Below are 19,448 nucleotides of genomic sequence, written 5' to 3'. Positions count from 1 at the left end.
ATGTCTCGTGTCTTGATGCTCAAATCAAATTGCTGGATAGTCCTCTGCGGGGCCCGAAGGGTTGAAAAGGTTGCATGAATGTCCCCTGCGAGGTGTCTAGCCATGTGCTGGTGTTGGTATTTTGGCATTGTTGCCTCTGTGGCATCGCTGTGGGGTCGTCCGCCATGTTGTGGGGTGTCCTGGGTATGCTTGCCGTGCTTCTTTTCTTGTGCACTGGTGATGTCCCTGCTCGTGCCCTGCAGTGCTGTTGGATTGGGGCTCAATTGCGTGGCGCTGGCTTTGTGTGGGCGCTACGCTGGATGGTTGCACAGGAAAGAAACAGTCCTTGCCAGTGGGGACATCGACAGGGGCTTGCGCTTTGTATTGTGGCTCAGCCGCCTGCTATGGGTGCACTCTCTGCGTTGTCCTGGCGTTGGCTGCTTCTCAGAGCCTTCTGGTAGCTCTGGGCGATATGCGCCTCCCGTGTTTACATTGCGGGTGCCGCAGCTTGTGGGGCACTCACGGGTCCCATGATCGGGCTCCCCGTGTGTTAGGCCTTCTGCGCTAGGCCGTGGGCTGTTGGGTGAGCAGGACTGTATCTTTGTAATTTTTATTTTGTTTTTTCTCCCGGGCGCGGCGGGTGGCGCTCTTACTTCTTTTCTCGTTTTTCTTTCTTAACTGCAGCTCTCTGCTGGCGCCCAGGCACCTTCCTGGGAGGACGTGATAACTATCATCGGGCACTGACGTTGCCCGGGGTGCAGGGGCAGAGAGGGAGGTGGCTCGCCTTGCTTGCTGCTGCTTTCTGGAGTTGGCTGATGTGTTGCCGTCGCCCAGGCACCATGGAGGATGGGTGCGACACATATCAGCAAGCCCTGGTGTGCCTGCAGCGTGGTGTGGGTCAGGCGTAGCTCGCTGCCGTAGGGCTATGCTGGGTGGCCTTTGTCTTCCACCTCGTTGCCAGTGTGATGCTCGGCGCAGCGCGGGGGCTGTGCCTGCAGAACAGGAGAGGCGCAGCACGGGCAGGCACGGAACAGACTGACACATGAGCTCTGGAGTCAGAGCGGAAACTGCCCTTCGCAGGATTTCCCCTCACCTTTATTCCTTTACGCACGTGATGCTTATCACGTGGACATCACAAACGGGAGCACCCTGGCTGTAGGGGCCTTTTAAGTCGTCTATGTTTCATGAAAGAGATGCAAGGATGAGTGAGGTCAAATATACGATTTCTCACATGCCTCTGCAGGAGAGAGATCAGGGTGGGGTGCAGAAGAAGGTCAGAGACAACGAGGGGGAGGGCTAAAAGGTCAACAGAAGGTTGTTGAAGGGGTCTTCAACCTTTCTATTGATAGGACATGTATAATTTAAAAAACAGTGTTTCTATTCAATTGTATACACTTTTGTTATTTTAACTTTCAATTTGACTTATTACCTGTAGCTCTTTTTTGAGCTTTTGTATATTTTAAATATGTCATTAGAGTTTCTTAAATGTTTCAATTTGTTATTTTTTCAGCAACATTATTATGACACTACAATCTCTGTTGTGTAACCCTGCACTCTTATAAGCACAATCTTATAGCAGCCTCAGTGCCAGATGTTCACTAAAATGTGGTAACTTATAAATGACTCGTCTACATTTTAATCAATGATTCTTCACATCTATACCTTCAGGTGAATTATGTGTCCTTTTGAGACAATGCCCATGTCCTTCAGGTCTGTCTCTTCGAGAAGTAGCAACCTCTTGCCAGTGATGTGATGTGCTCTAAACAGGCTGGCGTAGATGCTCTGATCTGGAGTGGCATCATCTTGGCACAGAACAAGAAACATGAAATGTTATATTAAACATGTCATTCTTATCCCCCCCAACTCATCCCCACACAAAACAAAACAAAATAACTCAATAATGTAATGCAATATCTTACCTGTTTTAAGAAGTTGTTGTATCCAAAAATACTGCAATAAAATAAATAAAAGAAATAAGATAATACTGAGTTGTTAAATACAATCTTGCCTGGCTTAAACTTGCAAGCAAGTACTCTCAAGAGCAAGTCTTCCAAGACAATATTTATTCATTTTGACACTTGCAAAGCACACCGAACCCTGGGGCTAGGATGCTAGAACCCTGGGGCTTCTAGGTGTATAACAACAAATGCTAGGATACAATAGCCACTTTAATAAAACCTGGAAAATTGAGGTTTCAGGTGTTTCCCATATCGAGCGTCATGTTGGACACCCCCTGTCAACGTGTGCAGCATTATAAGTGAGGTATGTGGGGCAGTAAAATAGGTCTACAGAGATTAGTGGTGTATAGGGTGTGAGTAGTTATCCCCCATAAATAAGGTCAAGGGAGCCTGCCACCCAAAAAGGAGCTAGGTTTGAGCAGCTTAAATCAGGAGGAGGTGGCCTATTGAGGGAGGTGGACTGGGGCGAAAGAGGATCTGGAGGCATTTGTCACAAAAGATTAACCCAATCAGCTCAGTGGCAAGTGCCAATATGTTGGTACTGTAGCACACCCATATACATTTGATAAAGTTCTTAAAAAAGCAATACTTAGCTTTTAAAGTAATTGTTTTCACTATTTACATGTACAGTATTTTGTCTTGCAAACATTAGCCATCATTATTTTGTTACTAATCCTGATAACTGCAGATGTTAGAAATAGAATCATAATATAATTAACAGTACGGGAGGATAGCTCAGTGGCAACGTGCTCGCCTTGGAAGCAAGACGACACGAAGCAATACAGGTTCGAACCCCGCGTCCGCGCTTAGAAACCTCTGGATATTTAAGCACGTTATAAATACGCAACTAAGACAACCAAAAAAAAAAAAACAATTCCTGTAACAGCGCCTCGTGCCCGCGGGCTGTGTGAGCCGGGCTGTGTGAGCGCTTTAAAAATAAAATACATTTAAAAAGTACAAAACCGTGTTGTAAGCCATCACTAAACTGCTTTGAATGTCATGAATTCCGTTTTTTCCCCAGTTACACTTTCTCTATCCTGTCCATAAATATGTTGGAAAGGATTAAGATCTTTTACGCATGGAGATGGTTATTGATCTCCTCTCAGCCAATCAGAATGTTCCAAGAGCAATCAATAACTACTGGTATTGACTGGTTTCTGATCATTCTGTTTTCAAAAGTAAACAGGTCAAGAACAATGCAATTTCCATGCAAGATTTTTTTAAACAAGGCACTGCCTCTCTGGATGGGGCTTCTCCTCGGACCATAATTTGGCAGCTGTTCATTATGGCGTGATAATGACCCCTCTGTTGGTCTATAAGGCTACATTCATATTTTCATGTATTTCTCAGTGAATGATTACATTGTTTGTGCCCAGGCTTCTGTAATTTCCATAAAAAGAAGCTCTGAAAGAGTGAGCATACTCAATTATTTATAATAAAAAATCATATTTTGTTTTGTTTAGCATTTGGGGTGAGCCCATTTCATCAGTTACTTTTTGGAACAGAAAGCTTGTACAGCTTCCACGATAACATACTCCTCTAAAACACCAAGGAAGTGTGGACAGAATGGAGAAAATAATTCTGATTTTACGGGTGCAGTGATTCCCGAAAGAAAAGAAGCCTGCGCATTTCCCTTTGTGTACGAGGTGCTTGCACCCCATAACATGTGCACTTGGTAGGTGTTTCGCAGGAGTGACTGCTACAACCCTGGATTTCTCTGTAATACACAAAGGGAAGGCTCTTTGATGCAGCAGTCCATGCACTAGTTTTCTCAGTGCCTGCTTCTCCACTCACAGACTTGGTAAGGCATCCCCAAATCCAGCCACCCTACCACGTGCAGTGGAATGAACCCCTTGTGATGATTCACAGTATCCTTTCATTTCTCCCCAGAGGGGAGCCCTTCCTTGTGAGGCTAGGGAGGTGAGCCCGCTACACAACATTCCCCTCAGTGGTGGCACTTGGGGACAAGGACTCCCATTCCGTCAAGGAACTCCATAAGCCCCTTTATGCGAGGAGCCACTAATACCATCAGAGCTTCATAAGAACCGTCCCAAAGAAGTAACTGCTTGTTATTGTGTTGGGTAAAATATAGACCCTGAATGTCAGAAATAAAGAGGCCAGGCCAGTATGTAAGAGTGAAGCTGACTGGTGCTATCCATTGGAAAATGCAGGCCAATTCAAAACACTTCTTTCTCTGACTTAAGGCCAAGTGACATGGAAAGAAATGGACCTAGTTAAACTATTAAAATGGACAAGTGTGCAAGTGGAGAAAGACACTTACTTTTCACAAATAAACTGACATGGAAATACATTACATATGGACAGATTTAAAAACGGCGGCAGTACACATGGGATGAGAAGAAATAGTTGTACATTTGGAAGCTAAAACCGAGGAATGATACCTAACATTTAAGAAATAAAATGAAGGACAGAGTGAATTCATCAGGAAGAAAGAGACATTAACTCCATCATATAACATGACAGCATGAAAAAAGAAGGGCCCATTTCGTTTGGTGTAGATTTGAATACTGCTTCCTTATATAACTATGAACTATCTGCGTGGAGAGAGTGATATTATTTCTGTTTATACAGTATGTAAAGGAAAATGGTATTTATGAACATTAGGCCTGAATGTAATCTGAAATGCAACATGTTAAACATACAGTGCCAATTGGAAATGTTATTCCTTTAGGACCATGTAGGTAATTGGCTGTTGTTGTTTTTCTCCACTGAGCTGCTGGGTACCTGGAATTGTGACCCCAACCTTTGGTGGCTGGGTTCACCAAGGCAACCGGCCTGTAAGTCAGTAAAAATATAAAGAAATACAAAGCAAGAGATTGAATTTGTGGTAAATTGCTGATAACACAACCAACTGACACGACCTTTAAGGTCAGGTTTGCCATAAAAAGGGCATTTAGTTCAGAACAAAGGCCCTTTGAAATCTGCACTCCAGACTTGTTGGGGCCAGGCCCACCAAGAAGAATGTCTGGTTGTCAATTAGTTGCTGATAACATGTCCTGCGGAAGTGAGCTTGTGTTCAAGCTTCCAGTAAAACTGTACATTAAGCACAGAGCAAGGCTTTGAAGTCCAGTAAAGGAAAATGCTAAGATAAACATGGATAAAACAGATGACTGGTCACATGTCGTAAGAAGAAATTAAACTTACTAATACATGTTATGCCCTGCTATTGATTAAACATTGAATACAGTTTTTCTTCGATAAAACGAGCAGCGTGTGTCCTAGAGAGCCCACCCGGATTCAAATTAAACAGAAGAAAAAACCCATTGGGACCTTGTAAAAATGACGTTTTTGTGATGTACATAATTTAAGTTAAGTGTAAAATTATGATTCTGCCATTTTCACAATTCTGAGCAATGGGAGAGTTGGCACAGGGGTAGATCATGAAAGTAATGTTTAAATGGGAAACTGTCCCAATTTTAGCTATTTCGACGCAGTGGCAAACCGCGAAAAAATTGTAGCTCTGCCCAGGGAGGGCGTGCCGAATAAAATTAGTATGGTCCGACTCACCATAAAATATAGAAATCAAAAATATCTATATTCATGTGGTTATCTGAAAGATTATGGGGGTTGTGCACCATATGAGATTTTTTAGAACAAAAGATGCACAAATCCTTGTCAATTTGAAACAAATTATCTATTCTCCTCCCTCAGCCTACATCATACATATCTCCCAACTTCTGGTCCCATCAGCAGCCAGTGGGCGTCTTGGTGGGAGGTGAAGGGAACATGCTAGCCAATCCGGACCGTGGGAATTATGACAAGGTTGCAGTGTCACTAGCACTAGAAAAGGGCAGGATTGCATCAGCACTAGGCTTTTTGTGAACTATTCCAGGAGAGAGCATCTGCTGGACTCTTGCAATGAACAACTAGCAGAGAGGCCTCAATCCTTGCATTGGAGACAGTGAGTGGGGAATAGAGAAGCTATCTGGGACCCAAACCAGAGGAGCAGAAGAATTCTGGGTGCAGGAGAAAATCCTTGACTGAGAACCCTTGACCATACCTGTGCTGTCCCCTGAGGAGCCCTGCTGTTTTCCCTGACCAAAGCCTCACATGTAAGTAGATATTCCAAAGCCATCAATCGTGTGAGAAGCCACCTGCCTTTGTCCCTTTCCATTAGTGGGTAAACTGGATAGACCCTTCGCACAATTTATTAAATCTAACTCAAACTTATTTCCCCATAGAAAAGACCTGGCGACGCCAACCCGAAAGAACAAAGGTAACGGTTGCGGCAGGAGACCCGGAGTGGAACAGGGCAGGAAGAGTAACAAGAGACCAATCATAGTCGTCCCAGTGGTTGTGAATACATTAAAGAAAGCGAAGGTTACCAAGAGAATTATTATACTCGTCCCAGTGGTTGCGAATACCTATAAAAAAGTGAAGAGTACAAAGGAACTCATCATATTCGTCCCAGAGGTTGTGAATATTTTAAAGAAAGAGAAGGCTAGAAAGGGACTCATCATACTCATCATAGTGCTTGTCAATACCTTAAAGAAAGTGAAGTGTACAAACAGATGTATCTTACACATCTCAGTGGTTGTCAATACCTTAAAGAAAATGAAGAGTACCAAGGGACGCATCATACTCATCCCAGTGACTGTAAATACCTTAAAGAAAGTGAGGAGTACAAAGGGACTCATCATACTCGTCCTAGTGCTTGTGAATACTTTAAAGAAAGTGAAGAGTACAGAGGGATCCATCGTACTTGTCCGAGTGGTTGTGAATACTTTAAAGAGAGTTAAGAGTACCAAGGGACTCATCATACTCGTCCCAGTGGCTGGGAATACTTTAAAGAAAGTGAAGAGTACAGAGGGACTCTATGCATCCATTCCAGTGAGTGTGAATATCGTAAAGATATTGAAGACTCCTTTGAGATACAATTCATTCAACCCAGGAAGTGGTTGAAAGCCAAACCAAGGAAGGTAGAAAAGAGATTCTGCAAGATTCCGAAAGGAATAAGGGTCAAGACCCTATCTTGATAAAACAAGGAACTGTGTTTAGAACAAAGGGGGAAACCGAGGAGGCGGACGAGCCCTTTAGAAGAATTAAAGGAACTGGTTCATGTAATCACAAAAGACTATTAAAAAAATAATATTAAGGCTAGAGTAGCCTGTCTAGGAGAAGGGAGTCGTTCTCCTGGGTCTCTTTTTTATGGATGTTTTGATTAGTGGTAGGGTCAGCATATGATAGTTTTTGGATGGAGGACAGACTGTTGATTTGGACTACACTACTGACGAGCACGCAAGTTAGTTTTGTGTTAGGTAGGGCCAGCCCTTTCGAGTAGGAATAGATAGGCTTTTTTCCTTTTAGTTAAATGAAAAGAACTTGTGAAAATGCCATTTGGTCTGTCTCCTTCTTCTGACCAACCACACCATTTTACTTTCCAAATGGTTTCCTTTTGCTCTGGGCAGTCGGCAACCATTCAATTGAGATCCCAAGAGTGGTTGAAAACAATTATTTCCCTTGGAAGTCTGAAAGAAAGGGGGCATGCCCAAAACCTCCCGCCTGCATGTTAGAACTTGCAAATGGTCACAATTGTACACATTGCAATTTGCAATGACATTTGCAGTGTGCGATTTTTAATTCGTACATCATGAATGTTGGTTTTGCATTTACAAAACGATGACATTTCCGTTGAGCTGGATTTCCCATTTCAAACATACGACCGCTGCTTTTAGGGAATGATAGTGTTGTTCTAATGGACACTTAAGGAATGAAGGGGAACATAATCAGAGAATATTGAAAAAGTGACAATCATAGGAAAATACACCAGACGAGGGACATCGGCCCTGGAGACATCAATAAAACCTTTGCCCACTTTTCTCTTACAAATTGAAAATCTTCTTAAAACCACCAAATATAGCCGCAGATTGCACATTGACCCACGAAACATTAAGATTACCCTGACTGGGAAACAGAGAAGGCAGGTACCAAACAGCTGCAAGGTTGTATTCAGTCCAACGATAACTAAGATAACTTCAAAGAGGGCTTCTGCCCATTCGACTATAACAAAACAGGTGGTGGAGACGTCATTCTTTTAGGTCAGTCATTGTTTTCAAAACAGTCAACAACAGCATCATTCTTCGCTGTTTACTTCAAGTTGCAGTAGAAGGCCTTATCTGGGCCTGAATCAAGTTGTTCTTGTCAGCCAGAGATGGTACCCCAGTCATTATTTTGTACTGCTCTAACTTCATGTGGTGTTTCTCAGGGCACAGCGCCTCCCATGTATTTCCTATCGCTATCGCTTTTGTTCACCATCTGCTCACATTGCCTGGGAGTAGACAACAAAGATAAACACATTCTACCTAAAACCGGCTTAACACACAGCCAGGAACTGCTGGAAATTGTGCCAATGACGTTACACACATTAAGCTCAATTGGCACAAAGCTGAGGGTGTCTTCTTTGGCAATATCCGTGCACACACTCTCGAGATGTGGACTCTGTCTATGGGCCACCGGCTAAACCTGCTTTCCACAGTGTTATATCCGTGTGTTATCCTTGTGTTATACTTAATGCAATGCAAGATATGATCCCTAAAATAAGCCAAGTCTTGAAGAGCTATTGATTCAACCCTAAGACTTAGAACAGGATCTTGTCTTGTCTGGACTATGCCAGTGGGATGAACAGACCCAGAATGCATGAGCTGGACTGATCCGACAGCTGGCATGCAGAGAACACATCAAGTCTGAATTTACACATTTTCACTGTCTCTCTGTTATTGAGAGAGGCCAGGTTCTATGCTCCTTGAAGTCAGCCTCTAGGTAGTTCGCCTTTCAATAGAGCATGACAGGCAGTAGAGGTGAACTGGTCCAGACTGGGAATAGCTTCTCAAGGGAAGCCAGCACAACTTTGGATCACATCACCTTTAGGAAAGTCATAACAACCTGGATCTTTCTAGTGCCTCCCACCAAATTAAGCGAGTTGCAAAGTACTGGTTATCTATCAAAACCGATTCATGGTGTAGTTTGTGCCTTTGGGTTCCATCTCTGTGTGTTGCACCTCATGGCACAGAAGAAATGCTTTATGTTCTCATAATGGTGTCCTTTTCGCATTCTTTTTGAAAAACAATGCTTTATTGCATGACCTGATGAGCACTGTGCAACAGTTTTTGTGCACTTCCCTTGAATCGCCTTGGGTCCAAATACCAGAACTAAGGAAAAACGAATGTAATATATTTTATATGGTGTTCATATGTTAACTTCACTTAAATCTGGAATTTAACAGCACCATCAGTCCATGGGTCAGAACATTTTAAAAAATTTAAATAATGCTGTTGCGCCTCTGGCCGCTGACACGGCGAACGAACCCTCTGTATGTCAGTGAGAGAGGCTATGCAGTTCCGAGCAGGCTCATATGAACCCGAAGATGTGAAACCGTGAGGGAACCCTAATGCAGCACAGACTCTCTGCTGCTTCTGAGTCCGACTTATGGGCCTGTGTTGCAATGACGTGAACATCTTGGAAAGGCCTAGCCAGTGTTTTCCTAGTGGCCCACGTGGTACGTTGCTCCTGCTGCTTGTTATCTTTTCATTTGTTTAAATTTAAATTACACAAAGTATAAAATGAACATGAAATGGGAAACAGGTTTTAATAAAATAGAGCCAATAAGGAGTTACACAATTCTGATTTCAACTAATGTGATGTATAATTTGAAATCTGATACGCAGATGGCCTTTTGATAGAGCAATCATATTTTGCATTTAATCCAAATTAAGTTCATCTTACTGTGTAGGCAAGCAGGGCTTCTAGTCCATTTTATTATCTTATTAACAACTTTCTTTAAAAGGCTAGAACAGGTAGAATTGTTTTTTAGATCACGATTTCATTGCGGAGGCCTATACCTATATTTCGACAGGCATCACCATGTTGGTTTACGATATTGGGCCAGCGTCTCTAGAGGGCCTTGCAAAGTGATAGCTGCACAGAGGTATTCGAACAGAGTTGCTTACCACATCTTCTTCTGTCCAGGCACGAATATCAAAGGAAGGCAGCAGCTGCGGAAGAAATGTGAACATATAAGTAAAGAAACAACATTTCACTTTGTAGTCCTACCTCCTCTAATTTTTCCCTTTTGAAGACTCATGCACTACATTTCATTGAGGTGACATTATACGACTGATGGCCGCTTAAACTTTTACATTTCATGTCAAAAAGATAGTTATTAAAACTTCGTAATAAAAGACCAGCTGTAAATATGAATGTATAAATCCCAAATCCGTCCAAATGTGCATGTGTTCTCATGCAGTGAGGATCATGTGTCACCCTATCAAAGGCAGCTTGCCCCATCAACTATGATGAATTCATGAATAGTCGTATGCCATAAACTTTACCCTGAATGGACAAAATAATAGATATTTTGTGTGCTTCTTTGTGCCATTTGTATTTTTTTACTATTAACTTGCTTTGTGTATTTACAAGATACTTCATTAATGATAGAACGCTTGATTACACGTCACAACGTTGTTACATCGCCAGGCTTTTTTTCGCAGAATTTTTTGCGGAACATTTTCAGCCGAAAAATCTCATTAAAAAATATGGGGGGGGGGGGTTAAGGGGATATAAGCGGTAGGGATGTGTGGGGAAGCGGGACTAGATAATAGGGAGGTGGGGTTTGGGGGCTAACCAAATATAAAGAAAATGTTGAGTCTTTTCAGCCAGAAATATTCAGCAAAAAACACAGCAAAAAAAACGAACATAGAACCGATTACACAATTACATATATACCGCTACATTATAGATACGTTGAATATCAAGTTCCATAGGAAACCCGAAAATTTAATTGCTAGTAACTTTTGACTCGCATTATGGATTTGGCTAAAATGATGCAAACAAAAAGTTTGTTACGTCTCCCCCTTTGCCCCCAAACTGGACATTTGGGGAAATATTGGTTAAAAATTGAAAAAATTATTAAGAAAGCAAAACAATGCTGTTTTCTTCCCATGTCATTCATTTCTCCATAGAGAAAATGTCCACATTTCTGCACAGGGCACAGCAAAAACTGTTGGATGGAATTGGACCACATACGAAACAACTTGGGCATGAATCGTTGATTCGATTTCCAGGATGGGGCTGCGGTTATTCTGTCCAGTAGTTGTTAAAATATTTGACGGAGAAGGGGGTGCCTTCTCCTAAAATTATAGCTATATATGTGTCCCACAATGATCCAGCAAGGCTTTTTCAGTAATGAAAAAACTGCCATACTTTTTTGTTCGATGCAAGAGATCCCCATGGTTATTTCCTAAATAACTGGGGTTAGTCGAAAACAAAAAGTAGAAAAAATGCCATTTGGAGGAAGAAAAAGGATGAAATGTTATCAGGCTAGAAGGGGCGAGGGAGAAAGAGGAAACCATGTGAAATGTTCTCATAAGCAGGATTAGTTTTGCATAATCAGGGTAATAGTAGAAAACAGGATCAGGCATGAAAGTGTGTGACATAAATAACCTGTGCTATTTTACGAATAACCGGGGCTATTTTATGAATACCTGGGGCTATTTGATGTACATTACTATTATCCTCGTTACAAGATATACAGTGGACACGGCCAAAGGCTGTTGCCACTGGCCATGGCCAAAGACCATGGCTAGTGGCCGGTAAAAAAAACGATGGTATAACAAAACACTTGAAATTCACACAAAAAAGCATAGTTACGGTGTAGTTAAGTTGTGTAGATTTAACGCAGCAAAGCCTTTCATATTCTGCGGATGTCGGGAGTCATGACCAGCTTAACTCTGCGCATTCAAGTTGCAAAGCCCATGAGCACATACACATCTTAAGAGAAGGGATTCACAATAACACATAAAATGGCATTATGTGGGACATCAATGGGAGTGCGCCGAGTTAAGCTGGTCATGACTTCCCACATCCTCTTAACTTCAAGGGATTTGTTGCACTAAATCTTCACAATTTAACTGCACCTTAACTAAGGTTTTTTCAGTGAATGCATTTATATATATATATATATACAGATATATATATATATAGATCAAGAAAATCAGACACAAAAATGTAATGGACTGCACGCGTGCTCCTCCATATAGAGAAGATTATTCACGTGCAATATAGAAAACACAGTCTTTAATTTGTAAAAATATCAAACACAGTTAAAAAAAAGCAGATGAAAGCTGCACGTAACGTGTTTCACCACCAACTGGTGGCTTGATCACACCCTACATATATATATTAAATATAAAACAGCCTTTTAAAATTAATAGTTAAGTAAGGTTAATCTCACAAAATGTTTAAGTCTACAAAGAATGGGAATTACATAGTTATGGTAGAACACTCACTACTACAAATCCAACCTTAACTCGTTTCATAACAATAGTTGTTTTAATATTTCAAATTAATATATATATATATTTATATATATACACACACATAAGTTTGACAAACTGGAAGAAACTGATCCCACGGCATAGTCTGAAAAGCAGAAATAGCCAAGGAGATATTTTGGCATACAAAAAAAAATAAGGAAACACATTTTAGTATTTTAAAAAAGAATTAATGTTTGATATTCCTGATTTTAGGAACAACTGTTGATCAGAATATATATGAAATGATGGTATTGAACAATACATCGAACAATTTGTTAGTAATGTTGCAGAAAATGACATTTTATTTGTCAATAGCCCATCTGTATGAATACGGCTCAGCAGAAATGCTTGTTACCTTTGACAAATCAAGAGGATAAGAGGAATTACTTTTGTCAAAATGTGAGTGGGTACTCCTATGATCTCTGTGGGAAGAAAACTGTCAACAACCTCCAGGATAAAAAATACCATGGAGCAAGTGCTAACGTTAAAAGAAAGGCATACACTCCACTCTCAGACGAATGTCAAGGGTTCAATGCATGTCAGAAACAGTGTGAAGCTAAAATAAATAAAACAATGTGCTTTGGTAGAAACCTGCATTACATGCTGTGGATCCCTCGGTGACGCCCCCGCACCCTCGTAATTGCGATTTGGGACCTGTTCAGGCCCTCTTCCAGCCCTTGGGATCCTGAGACAAGTCCACCCATCAGGAACCCACGGCTACCCTTGAGTGGATTTCGCACCCACAATCCAGCAACCAGTAAAGGATTGTCTACACACAGCATCACCACTGCTATTCCAGCAGAAGATATTAAGGACAGTACTACATCCTGTGTCCATCCTGATGAAGGCCAACACTCAGACAGGCTCTAATCAAGCCCTCTATGGCCGAAACACTACTGTGTTGATCTCCTGTGGAACAACCATATAAACCCCTTTTATGTATGTTCCTTAGATAGTGTTGTGTACACCCTTGTGTTAATCACGCCCTGGACCATTTTGCGTCCTGGGTGCACTTTGTTCAACTGTAGGTCTACCCTACTGTCATGTGTGACTGTGCCCTTGTGTGGAGTTTTTACCTCAACATTAGAGAGGATGATACTTACCTGTATTTCCACTGTATATAATCACACCTGTCCGTTGTCACTTTCGTGCTTATTGAAAGTTATGTAAAATAATTGAGAATTCATCTTCAAAAATGTTGTGTTTTGAAATAAATGTATATGGTCAGAACCACGCAGCTGTTTATAGGATCTCTCATCCTGATTTTTTGATATTTATACGTGTACCCACCTGGGTATATCAGGATCCCGCCAGGTGCCCTAATATTAACTTTATTCTTCACAGATATATAACTCCTCTAAAATATGTGCAACAACAGAACTTAAAGGTGAAGAGTTAATGAGGATCAACAATATGGGCAATAGTAATGTGCAATTTAGTGGCTGTCCTTTTAAGTAACAGCGCTGGACATTTAAATGCGAGAAACACCTGCAGGCAAGAGATGAAGAGAAAAGAGAACGAGTAGGAGAAAGTTAAAGAGAAGCCAGGTTAGACTGCAGAGTCCGCACAGCAGGAAGCAGAGCTGCTGAGAAAGGCCGACATGCGGGAGTGCACCAAACTACAAAGGAGAGGTGTTCCTGGACTGCCTTCTGTCACCCCAAAATACCAGAGTGGTGGGAGACCAGACAGAGGTTATCATGCTCCAGAGAAGGACTGCAGAGGCGTTGGCAACAGCAGACAGGTTGTCAACAGTGGTGCCTCAACTGAAAGCTGTAACCAGGCTGGTGGGGGACAGCATATCAAGCAGAGAACATGAAAGGGAGTCAGACATGTTGCAGATGTCATACCCATAACAGAACTCTGCCATTACCGCAAAACACGAATCGGAGACGCCAGGAGAAACCAGTTAATTGGCCCTTTGATAGATGTGACCCGAGGGCGCACCGACAGGCACGTGAACAAGAAAGTCGAAGTTTTGAATGCCGACTAAATAGAATTAGAAAGGGAGCAAGAGGGCAGATGTGGTACTATTCTCCTGACATGAGATGTCAGTTGGGGGAAACCTGGAACCAGCATTGCCAAAAGCTAAAAGACATTGTGAGTAGAAAAAGAAAAGCAGAAATTGTACAATGCTCCTGACATGAGATATCGGTTGGGGGAAACCTGGAACAAGCATTGCCAAGGGACATTGTAAAAGAGGCTGACAGAGGGAGCTTGAGCAAACCCTTATCTTAAAGGTATCAGTATGGGAGAAAGTAATGCAAGTGATCACTGAAGTCAACAAGGTTGGGCTCTGTAGAAATAGAATTGTGAGAACCTTTAAAAGAAATGTGAATGTTGTGAAGAGGCCTGATAAGAGTATTAGGTACCAGGCCCTTTTTCAAAAAGATACCTGGCAGGAGAGTACATCAGGGATCTGTATGAGTCAAAAGGGGGACATTTCAGGCAGGAGAGTAAACCGGGATATTCAAAGGTTATTGTTGAACCTTCTTTGAGAATCGATTCCTGGAAGGAGAGTACACCAGGGAATCTATGTGAACCAAAGGAAGAACACAAGGTTTTGTTCTATTGAGTCTTGTTTAAAATTGGACATTTCAGTTGAAGGAAATTCTGGCAAGGGATTAAACCAGGAAATCCAATGTTTGTGGGAAAATATCTTTGTTATACCAACCCTTTGTTAAACGTGAAAATTTTTGCTTTGACCATCGTGAATACTAAAAATGTTTTATCAATATATTTCAACCCTTATTGTAAAAAGAACAATTTCCTTTGTCATCTTAAGGAAAATAGCCACAGAAAAGACATTTTCATTATTCATCAAAGAACTTTCGTGAAACATGATGTTTTGCCTAACTTAACTGAAGTGATGACAGTAACTATATTGTACCTTTTTTCTTGTATAGGTTAGCGTGAGGGATAGATGCATTTGGACACAAGGTCTACTTAGTTTAGTTTTGTTTTCATAGGACGAGATATTTCCTTTTGGTTAGGGCAAGATAGGCCTTTTCCCAAACTCTTTTTATTTTAATAAAAATGGCAAATATTGAGAATACTTCAACTTTGTGTCCGCCTCTCATTGATGACAGCTCACACCTGAGAACAGAGGTGTAGAGTGTAAAGAGGAGAGGACCCAAGACAGAGCCTTATGAAACACCAACATTTAGAGGAGTGAGTTGAGAGGCTTTCCAGGAGACAGAGAATTGGAAAGGTGTGAGGTAGGATTCAATCCAGACAAGGGCTCAATCGTAAATCCCAAGATGAGAGAGAGTATTAAGGAGATCAGAGTGATTTACAGTGTCAAAGGCAGTGTACAGGTCAAGGAGAATTAAGATAGAGGATAGTCTGGTGTGCATAGCAGAGGTGATGAAATTAGACATTCATAAAAGCAGTTTCCGTGCAGTGACAGGAGCAGCAACCTGCTTGTGGGGGTCTCGAAGATTGTGGATGTTTAAGAAACTGGTACGACGGTTGAACACAACACTTTCCAAAAATTTAGAGTAGTGTGGAAGGAGAGATACAGGGTAAAAGTTTGCTGGCAGGTTCGGGTCAGCCGTTGTTTTTTTAGGAGAGGGATGACTGTTCCCATTTAGAGCATAGAGGGAAAGCAAGTGGTGTCGGAGGACAGGTTGAAGAATTCAGTGAGGTGAGAGATTACTAAAGGGGCAATAGGCTTGTCCAGCTGAGGAGCAAGAGGGTCTGCTGGGGCCCAATAGAGATGAGCGTTCATCAGTAGAGATAGGATGTCTTCCGTATTAGTGTGACTAAAGTGGGAGATAGAGGCAGAGAATGATGGTAGAGTAGGCAGAGTACAGAATGTAGGAGGAGGGAGTGTGAGGAAGGCCAGGAGATAGTTTCTAATTTTAGACATTTTTGTAGCAAAATATTCAGTTACGTCAATAGCTGTGGAAGTGGAGCTGATAGTCAGAGATTTAAGAGGAGTGAGTTTAGAGTGCCCAGTAGCCAGGGTGGATGGTTGGAGCAAGAGTCGATGAGGGTGAGGTAGAATTCCATTCTCGCTCTTTCGAGAGATGATTTGAGAGAGCTCAGGGCAGAAAGGTAGAGTTGCAGGTCGTCATGTGAGTGGGTAACCCACCATTTGCGCAGCAGCCACTGAATGCCTAAGCAGAGTCAGCGCATGAATGGGGTTACCCGTGGTTGATGACGCTGAGACTTAGGTGAGAAAGTTAGCAGTGGGAAGTGAGAAGAGAAGGAGTCTGATAGTAGGGATTGGAAATGGGAGAAGGCGGTGATAGTAGAAGGGGCATGAGGTGTTAAGGAAGCGAGTGAGAACTGTAGGACAGAGGGAAAAGAGGAATGGCAGAAGGTTTACATTTCTTTTTAGTAATAGGTAAGGCAAGTGGTGAGGAGAGGTCAGAGGGTGGAAAGGAGATGGTAGTAGAAACAATCAAGTGATCAGATATGCATGGTGTGACAGTAGTATTAGTGAGTGAGAGTAGGAGATGACTAAGACACCGAAAGAGTTACCCCCATTGTGGGTTGGTAGATTTTGGGGTGTCCAGACAAGTGGTCGACTGTGAATTGGTCGAAAGACAAATGGTCGACGTAATTTGGTCGAAAACCAAATGGTCGAATTTTATTTTAAATTTATATATGTATTTTTTTGGTTTTCGTTTAGGGAAAAAAAGAGTTTTTTAGAAAAAAAAGGGGTGAAAATAAAAAATAAATAAATTCGACCATTTGGTTTTCGACCAAATTGGTTCGACCATTTGTCCAGTCGACCAATTATTTTCGACCAAATGTCTGGTAACCGATTTTGGATATAGTGGAGATCGTGGTCACTAAGAAAAGATTGAAGTTCAGATTTCTGAGAAGTGGTTGTAGAGGGAAGGTTGAAGTCACCTAAGAGAATGAAGTGTTGTTTAGTGGAAATAGAATTAGGGAGTTGCCCAAGATCATCAAAAAATGTTCCAGTGGGATCAGGAGGGTGATAGATGGAGATATTGTGAACTGCATAAGGTGGAGCAATAGTAGAGTTGGTGAATTCAAAAGAGGTAGGAGAGGATGTGGCAATGGAGATTTTTGAGGCAATGTAGCCGGAAGAGAGTAGGTGTCCGATGCCTCACCTTTGCCAGTTAGATGAGGGGAGTGAATGAAGGATAATTTGGAGTCATGTAGGGCTGCCAGGGTGGCATTGTCAGAAGGAGAAATCCAGGTTTCAGTGATAGCAAGGAGAGGAGAACTGGCATGGAAGTAGTCACTGATAAGGCAAGTGTTGTTGCATACAGACTGAGCATTCCAGGGTGCAATGTTCAGATGATGCTGTAAGGAAGAGTATAGAAGTTGAGACTCAGAGAAAGAGAGGCATGGTGGATAGGTGTTATGTTACAAACACCCCTACAATAGACTCTGAAAATGCCTTCAGAGCTCCCAACAAAATCTACAAAGATGCAATCATAACTCAGAAATCAAAGTCATATAACATGCGTATTTGTAATCTCTAAAGAGCTCTTTTTCCATTCTTAAAGAGTTGGAAAACCCAATCCCAGCTACTAGTCCAGCTAACTCCAGTAAGGAATGGTGTACTACCATCCAAAACGAGTTAGCATCCGAAACTGAGCTACTCCAAAAGGAAATCTTCACAAAAAGAAAAATCCTAGCTGACAAAAATGTGTCAAACATTAATCTCAATAAAACTAAGGAAAATGCAAACCATATATTCCAATTTACCCCAGTGTCCCAAGCCACAGTGGCAGACACTATCTCTAAACTAAACGCCTCAAAGAGGAGATAACTTCCCAGCCCATTTAGTTAAACTCTGAGCCCCACTCCTCACCCCTATTATCACTAACGTTGTTAATGCCTCATTCAATACTAATACAGTCTGGCAAGTATAAAAGAAGCGTGGGTGACCACACTATTTAAAAAACCCTCTCTGAATCCAACAGTTCCCACTAACTACCGACCAATAACCACGGTACCGTTCTTGCTCAAGATTATCGATAAAATAGCTTATAACCAAATCCAAACCCATCGTGAACAAAATCAGCTCCTTGGAGCTAGACAATCCGGTTTCAGGCCCAACCAAAGTACAGAAACAACCTTCCTGGATCTCAAAATCCAGACAGATACCATTAGGGACTCAGGGAAACTCTGCTACTGCTGTTGGATCTATCCGCAGCATTTGACTTAGTGGACCACAACAAACTGTGTGCTACTCTAGCCAACGACTTCTGCTTCTCTAAAGATGCCACCCTCTTGGTAAAATCGTCCTACTTGAACGCACGTCCAGAGTAAGCATTGGCAAAGAGGCGGCTGATCCTATACCAGTCCCCATTGAGGTTCCCCAAGGAACCTGTCTCTCGCCCACTCTATACAATGCTTACACAAAGCTTCTCTTCTTGGCCTTGGATGCCATGGGTGTCATCTACACCAACTTCGCAGATGACACCCAGATCCTCATACCACTCTCAGGAGACAACGTCCAGGATACGATAACCATCAACAAGATCTATGCAATAATACAAAATTGGATGGCCCTGAACAGCCTCTGCCTTAATGATAACAAAACTGAGATTCTCATTGTGGTCTCCCAAGCCAAAATCAGTGCCCTCCATTCAGACTATTCATCTATTAACATTGATCGGGTTCTGGTCCCAGTATCAAAACAGGTAAAAACTCTAGGTGTCTACTTAGATGCCAATCTAACAATGACTAGACATGTAAGCGCTCTATCGTCATCCACATCTTACACCTCCAAATTGATCGCCCTGAGCAGCCAGTACCTCACACCCTCAAACTGCATCACGTTAGTCAGAGCCTTAATATTATCTAAGTTGGACTACTGAAATGTACTCATACTAGGGACCTCCAACTCCAACCTAGGGAAACTGCAACTAATGCAAAACAAAGCCCTACGAGCAGCATTAGGAATCAAAACATCTGACCATATCTCCCACATTAGGAGGGAGAATCATTGGCTACCCATCAAGTCCAGAATCATTTTCAAATCACTGTGTACCACCCACAAATGCCTCACTAACAATGCGCCCATTTACCTAAAAAGCTCAATAAGTAAAAAAGTACCTTACAGAATGCTCAGATCCAATAAAAAGTCTCTCCTTACTGTCCCCTGTTTCAAAAGCTCCAGAGCAGGAGGCAGCAGCTTCCTAGTTATGGCCCCGAAACTCTGGAACTAGCTCCCACTAAACATTAAAAATGA

The 19,448-nt window shown here is 42.0% G+C and overlaps 1 protein-coding gene across 3 annotated transcripts in view; it reads right to left on the bottom strand.

Annotated features, from left to right (window-relative positions):
• The window catches only part of MAP3K20 (mitogen-activated protein kinase kinase kinase 20), a 1,515,864-nt gene that overhangs the window by 347,543 nt on the left and 1,148,873 nt on the right, over window positions 1–19,448 (bottom strand). For all 3 annotated transcript variants that reach the window (XM_069616229.1, XM_069616231.1, XM_069616230.1), the window contains exons 12-14: window positions 9,905–9,949; window positions 1,899–1,929; window positions 1,642–1,781 (exon numbers count right to left, since the gene is read on the bottom strand). In XM_069616229.1, the coding sequence (XP_069472330.1) occupies window positions 1,642–1,781; window positions 1,899–1,929; window positions 9,905–9,949 (216 nt within the window). The remainder of the gene's footprint in view (window positions 1–1,641; window positions 1,782–1,898; window positions 1,930–9,904; window positions 9,950–19,448) is intronic.

The sequence above is a fragment of the Ambystoma mexicanum genome, chromosome 9 (genome assembly GCF_040938575.1).
Source record: "Ambystoma mexicanum isolate Mex_15411 chromosome 9, UKY_AmexF1_1, whole genome shotgun sequence".
Taxonomy (NCBI): Eukaryota; Metazoa; Chordata; class Amphibia; order Caudata; family Ambystomatidae; genus Ambystoma; species Ambystoma mexicanum.
This window is presented reverse-complemented; position numbering and strand designations above follow the sequence as displayed.